Source organism: Nannospalax galili, unplaced genomic scaffold (genome assembly GCF_000622305.1).
Source record: "Nannospalax galili isolate Female #2095 unplaced genomic scaffold, S.galili_v1.0 scaffold1477, whole genome shotgun sequence".
Classification (NCBI taxonomy): domain Eukaryota; kingdom Metazoa; phylum Chordata; class Mammalia; order Rodentia; family Spalacidae; genus Nannospalax; species Nannospalax galili.
Window position 1 is genome coordinate 1,311,367 of NW_008339642.1, and position 7,469 is coordinate 1,318,835.

The window sequence follows — 7,469 nt, forward strand, 5'->3', positions numbered from 1 at the left end:
GCTGCAGGTATTACATGACACGGGTGCACTTACACACATGCAGGCAACACACTCATACACATAAAATTAAAATAATAAAATATTAAAATATTAAATTCAAAACAAAACCAAAATAGGGGTATACCTCCGTGGTGGAGTCCCTGGTTAGCAAGTACAGAGACTCTGGATTCACCTCCCAGCACATAAAGAGAAACAAAGAGAGAGAAGACAGAAGGAGGGAGGGAAGCAGGGGAACAAACACCCTTGAATAGCACTGCACGAGTCCATGGTGGTACTGTGCCAATAGCAGCCTGCATGCATTACCACCCTGAGCTACATTCCTAGAGCTGTAACTGATTCCTCCTGTGGGCATTCCCTACTGAAGCTGTGTTTCTCAGATTCCATCTCTGGACAGATAAGGACCTAATCCAGAGTCATCTACAGCAAGGATCAGCCACTTGTGCACTCTTCAAGATGGCCAATTTGCAATAATAAGAGTGCTGTAAACTGAAGAGGTTTGTTTTTTTTTTTTCATTCAAAATAAAAATAGCTCTTGTAGATTAAAAACAGGTAAAACCATTCTATGGAATTAATGCTTATAAAATTAATTCCATGCTTATAAAATTAATTCCATTCTATGGAATTAATGCTTATAAAAAACTACCCAGGGGGTTGGGAGTCTTAGAATGGACTGTGGGTCTTCTCAGGCTGTCTGTTGGTGACAAGTGACTACTTTGGAAAATATAATTGGTGTGTTTTCTTATATGCAGGTTACCCTTATGCAAGCCTCAGCTCATCTTTATCACCTCAAGTTGAAAAACAGTATATTCTTGTATTTATTTAGAGTATAGTCATTGCTGATTTTCAATGAGAAATTTAGAGTTCCTTGACACATTAAAAAAAAAAAAAGACATCGTAGGTCATTTATGTGGTACTGTACAGAGCACTTCCTAGCCTTCCAGTCAAAAATCTACCTCTGTGGCTGCAAGAATCCGATCCATCCTGCTGACATTTCAGGCTGCTTCTGCCTTTTCCCATAACTTTCCCAAGGAGAATCTGATGACTTCCCACCTCATGAAACCCATCCCTCTGCTCCCCTCAGTCATCTTGCCAGAGTCATACTGTCATGATTATGGAAACCCAGCCTGTTTCTACAGAGCAGAGAAGTTCTCTCTAAGTGTTTGTGTAGAATTTTGACTTACAATAGGGTGTTTTGTGCCTATTTGTTTTTTGTTTAGTTCTGGTTATGGGCAGATAGGGAATAAAGGAGGATATAACTTGTTTCAAATCCAGGGGGTACAAATCTAGACCCCAAGCTTCCTCAGACTTCTCCAACAACTTAGCCCAGCAATCTTGGCTTCTGAAAGATATCTATCTGTGCTTACAAAACAAGGCACACAATGTGAAATTTTATGTGTGCATGTTTGTGTGTATGCACATAGATGTGGTATAAGGACACCTGCAAGCATGCACATGTAAAAATAAAACTTCTTGATATTTTGTAAATTGATATGCTTATAGAACGTAGATCTTATTTTGCTTTGTGTAGACTCATTTTCTTTGAACCATCTGAATTTTTTTCAAGAGCGTCTTCTTATAGCCTCAGGTAGCCTTGAACTCTCTATGTAGACTAGACTGGCCTTCATCTCACAGAGATCTATCTACTTCCACCTCCCAAGTTCTGGAATTAATGGTGTGTACCACCAAGCCTGGCCCAACATCTGAAATCTTTAAAAGAGTAAAATCAAATAGTTTTCCTCTTTAAATTACAACATATAAAATCAAACCCACATTAAATAGGAGTGAAAGGTGTGGATATTCTGCCTGTAGAATAAGTGTCATCTTATGCTGACCTCCTACATAAAAGTCATGTCTTCCTTCCTGTTGAGAGACAATAGTTTAAAAAAAAATAAAAAAAAAGACACACCCTATTTGGAGTTTGTAGAGGGTTTTCTTGTGTGCCAGGCAAGATACAAGGAGATGGATATTGAATCATTGAATCTCAGCAGCTCTTCTGTGATGTAAGAAATACTACAGAGCTAGAGAGATGGTTCCATGGTTAAGAGCACTGGCTGCTCTTACAGAGGACCTGGGTTTGATTCCCAGCACCCACATGGTAGCTAACAGCTGTCTGTAACTCCAGTTCCAGGGGATCTGATGCCCTCTTCTGACCTCCATGGGCATTACACAACATAGGTGCACCTACCCACATGCAGGCAATACACTCATACACGTAAAGTAAAAATAATAAATAAATATTTTACACTATATTAAATAGTTACAATTATGAAAACTGAGGGTGGGATGCAGGAAGCAACTTGCCCACAGTGAGAGTGAGCAGCTTGTAAAGTGAGAGCAAAGGAAGTAAAGAACAAACAAGTTGAGCCCCTTTCACACCCCAGAGGTTGGGGGACAAAGAAACAATGTCCTAGGTTTGAAAAAATGCTGGCAAAACAGAGACTATTAACAAGGTTTTAGGTCATTCACCTTCCCCTCTTTCTCCTGCCCAATCCAGTGCCAAGTCAAAACCAGAGGAGAAGAGGGCCAGGCTCACCATCTGCCTGGCTTCCTAGTGAAAGTGGAAACCATAAACCACCCTTCACTGTCTGTCCCACCAGAATTCTCCTGTCATACCTACAGTACAAAGAACTGCCCACATTCTACCATTAAGGCCTGGCAATATAGAGATGTGAAGTAAAAATCGGGCTGTAAGTTGCTTCACTTAAGTTTATTAGTAAACAGGTAGCCATGACTGGTAAGTTATTCAACTTCCTGCCAAGTTCAGAAAGACAAGGTCAGCTTTGATGTTGACATTATGTACACAATCACTAGTTTAAAATACTGCAAGACTCTAAACCTCCTCCCACCTCCAAGCACTCCTAGATCTTCCATGATCAGATGGTGTTGGTCCCCATGCAGCTCAGTGTCTCCAGGCTGATGTTCCTGCTCTTAGTCACTTGCTATCTGTTGTGACCTATTAGTGCCTATGGCAGTGTCTACAACTGACCTTAGAAGATCCATAGCCTCACTAGGGCTTTGATAAAGAACCCACAAATTGTGCTCCGCATGGCAATGTCTAGGTGACATCTCCCGTTCCATAACAAGACTAGTAATTATGGTGCTTTGATCACTTAAGGAACAAGAAATAACCTCTTTACAATCCTAAAATGGCCCAAATGTATCATTTTTAAAGTCTCATTGTGCTTTCTAATGAGCTAGTGAGATTCTTAGGAGTGTAGTTACACTGCCTCTTCATAGACCAGAAAGCAAGACTACAGTTTTCACATCAGATCAGGTATATGAAAGTCTTCTAAGTTTGTAACTGGCTTTTTCTCTAGATAAGGAGATGAGATGTACCCCTGGGACAGGAAACAGCAGGTATTTCTCTAAGCCAGAGCCAAGAGTTAAAACACAGCAGGTTCCATAGCTCCATGGCAAAAATTCAAATCAGGGACACTCTCAAAAATTTCTTTCCTCTCCCTAGCAAACCTAATATAGATCAAAGGAGGTTAGGGAGGAAGAAGGGAAGGAAGGAAGGAAGGAAGGAAGGAAGGAAGGAAGGAAGGTTCTCCCTTTAACAGATGTATATGCTGTATAACAAACAGTTATTTTTGATCAAATGCTTTTTTTAAGATTGGTTTATTGCATATCAACATTTCAAAAGAAATGTAAACTCCAGCCTGAGTATCAAGGATGCTTCAGAAAACAGCCCAGAGCATCTAACATGACTGTAGATGATAATGCCACTGAGGTTTTCCCACTTCCTCCATGGAAAGGTAACAAATGGCCAAATTCCTCAAACTGTAAGCATAAAGATAAAACTAATCTATAAATCAGTGAAAGTTTACACAGACCGGGAAGCTCTATTAACTTTCATGCTTCCCAAGTTGGTTCACAAACCTGGTAGTTTTCAGATTGTGTTTTTCCAGGCCAGCAGCAGCAGTCACATTATTTAAGACCCTTGGAGAAAGGAATACTCTCAAGCCACATTCCAGAGTTGAATCAGACACAGGAGCAACCTGGCAATCTGAGGGCTACCACACCTTCTGGGTGCTTCCAACAGTTGCTTGATCTTGCTGGTGTCTCTCAGAGTATCACATGAAATGTGTAGGAAACACAGCACTATCACAGTTTTGCATAAGAAAGAACAAAGGTTCAGAGAGGATGAGTTACTTGCCTGAAGTCACACTAATTGGTGAGGGAACCAGCAGGTAAACGCAGGCCTTGAACTAAAAGATTTAGTTCTCTTTTACCTTTAAAGCACAACCTCACATAGATGCAACAGAAGCAGCCAGACTTGTTCAAGTGGCTTGTTTCTAGAAGGGGAAGATGAGTGAGGGTAATGCCTCCGGACTAACTAAGGTTACGCTAAGTAAGTCTGGGCTCCTCTTATGCACAGATCACAGAACAAGACAGCCAAAACACCTGCAGAACAGTTCGCCACAGTCCAGTGAACCTGTCCCCTGGGGCAGTCTGTTTGCTCTTCAAGAAGACCTGAAAATCTCAGGGATCACTCTCAAATGTCTGCCCCCTTCAACAAGCTTTCCCAGAAACGCAGGGGTCAATGTTTAGGGGACTCTCTTTTCTTCCAGTGCCATCTAACTAGGGGCTTCTGGTCTTCTCAGTGCATCACTCAATCTCTCTCTCTGACAACTTGTATCTCTCCATTTCCCATGTCCTGTCTATAACAGCAGGGATTTTATCTACTTTCTCCATCACCCCAGAATGTGAGCAAGGAATGTTTATTACATAAATGCATGTAACACAAATTACCAACCTGGATATTTCAAATGTATTTTCACAGAAAATCTTCATTCTTAAAGTCTCATTTGCTCCCAAATCAAATATAGCTTAAAATCATCAGTGGAAAAAAAAAAAAAAAGGCACCTGAAAACAAAACAAAAGCGACCGTCAAAATTTATTCTCTTTGATATCAATATTCTGTCATCTCTCTCTCTCTCTCTCTCTCTCTCCTCTCTACTGTCACCTGTATCCTATCTCATCACTTTACCTTTCCCTCTCTCAGTAGATTCATCATCACGTTAACTCTCTATGTAAGGATGTCAAGATGGACAAGACTGTTTTCTTTGTTGAACTGCACTTCTTGTTTCTTGACACAAAACATTTCATCTGTGTATGAATTTACTGTTTGGTTACATTCCATGCACATTTCATGTCCCATTAAATCGGGACAGAAAGGGGAGAAGTGCAAAGCCCAGGGTAAAATGAGCATTGTCTACAGCCTTGCCTACATCATTTAATAACTGGCATGCGATTTCAAGGAAGCTGTAGCTCATACTGCAACTTCCGTTTGTGCTTCCGACTGGACAAAATATAGACACAGACGCACTCAGCTAAGTAATTGGATTCGCTACCTGGAATATTTAAATTGTTTTCAGGCACTGGAAATTGGCTTAAGAAGATTAAAGAAAAATACCCAGGAGGATAACGGGCTATAATTTACTAGGTGGAAAAATCTTTTCAGCAAGCAGACTGCCTCATTCTCCTATAGTTCCTCCTGATTAAGAGATGTAGTAGTCATTCGGATTTAAACTTCCTTAGATCCTGACAGCTCGGGTTCATTCTGCAGTTGTTCTCGTCAATCCCTTTGAATACCACCCAGAAAGTTAAACTGATAGCATAAATGTGCATCCCATCCACGGGTTTTCAGCGGGAATTCTCCTTTAGATGCTCTGAAGGCAACTAAGGTGGGGGCAAGGAAGACGTAGGTCTTAGGAAACCCTGGGATCCAGACAGTTGATCTGGCTCTATCCTACAAAGTAAAAGGCACAGGCAGGTACCTAAGAAGGGAACGTTTGGGATCTATTTTCCAGCGAAGACCAGCCAGCTCATTTCTCAAAACAGCCCTCTCCGCCTGCCTGGAGGCCCGCTACGCGCTTCTTGACCCTTCCGGACCCCCTTCGGGTCACTAGCCTGACCCTGGCGAGCCCTCTCCAGCCCTTCTCAAGGCCCCTCACTCTGGAGCCAGGCGCTAAAGTTTGGCATCACCGACCACCTGTCGGCTGGCCGCTGTGTCCTCTGCCGCGTGGCTAGCATCAAAATGCTGACGGGTTCGCAGTCACTGCAGGATTTCGGACCTGGGGGCCGTTCCTTCTTGAAAGAGGGCAAAGGAGGTCACTGGAGCCTCAGCCAGCCGAGAGGGGCGCGTCTGGCTCTTTCCAGCGCTCTCCAGCTGATCCCAACTTCTCGCTGTTTCCAAACTCTCAGTACCTGTCCCCGGGCTTAGCCTATCCCTTTGGCTCCGCTGACTCCGAAAACTGAAGTCCCTCAGGGGGCGCTGGCCAGATCCAGCAAGGATGTCAACTCCAAACCCGAAGGACCGCAGCGGCGCGCAAAGCTGCCGCCCTCTGCCACCCACCCGGCAGCTGACAACCTGCGCGCCCCAGGCTGCTCCCCAGGCTGCGCCCAGGCTGCCCGCGCCCAGCACCCCATTGCATAACGCGCCCCTCGCCCCACCCCCACGCAGCCCGCCCTCGGGTGCCCAGCCGGAACCCCAGCCACACCGCCCCTCACTTACATCATCCCACTTGACGAATTTGGTGCCCTTCTTGAGGCTGTCGGACACGCACACGGGCTTGAGTTGCAAGGCGTGCACTCCGGGCTGAGCCCCGGCCATCTGGGCTCATGAGGGCTCCGGGCGGCCCGGGCGAGCACAGCGGGGACGGGCGCGGAGCGAAGGGGCTCGGCTCGGGGCTCGGCAGGCGTGGGCTCCGCCGCCCGCCGGCCTCCCGGCCTCCCGGCCTCAGCACCTCTGGCCCGCGCGGCTCAGCAGGCGGGACACGCGAGGGCGCAGCCGGCCATGCCGCGGGCGGGACGCGGGGTCGGGAGCCCGCGGTGGATGGCGAGCCTCGGAAGACGCAGAGGAGCCCGGCCGGGCTGCGCCAGCCGCCCGCAGCCTCCGGATCCTGATCGGCCGCCGCCTGGAAGCGCACCATTCAGCACATCCTCGGTGCACAGAGGGAGAGCGCGAGTGACACGCTCGTCCCCTCCTCCCTCCGCTCCTCCCGCCCCTGCTCCACCACCCTCGCTCGGCGGTCCTCCTCCCCCAGCTCCCTGCCCAACTTTGCGCGCTGGGTCAGCGGCGGGAAGCGGGGACGCAGCGGCACCTCCCGGCGTCTGGGCCCCACTGCAGCCGACGCCTGCACCGGGCGCCCTCTGAGCATGCCCCGTGCCCGAGCCTGGTGCCTGCGCTGTCCCGGAACCCCTGGGCCCGGGCCTTTTTCGGGGAACTTGGGTGAGATCCTGGACATGCTGTGGATCTCAACCTAGTGTGAACAGGAGGACGTTAGAATGGAACAGGGAAAGCCAACGGTTTTCCTTCTAGCTGGAGCTCGTCAGCCTTTTTGAAAAGAGAATTATTATTTATCAGCAGGAAAGAAGCAGTTGAGTGGTTTGGTGTGAGAACTCTGGAGAAACCGCGCCCCGCTGGGGAGTTGGCAGCGCGTTGGTCTGGAAGGTCAGCAAACAAT

At 46.7% G+C, this 7,469-nt stretch overlaps 1 protein-coding gene across 4 annotated transcripts in view; it reads right to left on the reverse strand.

The window, feature by feature from the left end:
- Plcb1 (phospholipase C beta 1) overlaps positions 1 to 6,968 on the reverse strand; it is an 803,221-nt gene extending 796,253 nt beyond the window's left edge. For 2 of the 4 annotated variants that reach the window (XM_008834353.2, XM_029564146.1), the window contains exon 1: positions 6,518 to 6,967. In XM_008834353.2, the coding sequence (XP_008832575.1) occupies positions 6,518 to 6,616 (99 nt within the window). In that variant the 5' untranslated portion in view covers positions 6,617 to 6,967. Of the gene's footprint in view, positions 1 to 6,517 lie in introns of all 4 variants that reach the window. The other 2 variants (XM_029564145.1, XM_017798487.2) reach the window with 2 other exon arrangements.
- Between the last annotated feature and the right edge of the window lie 501 nt (positions 6,969 to 7,469).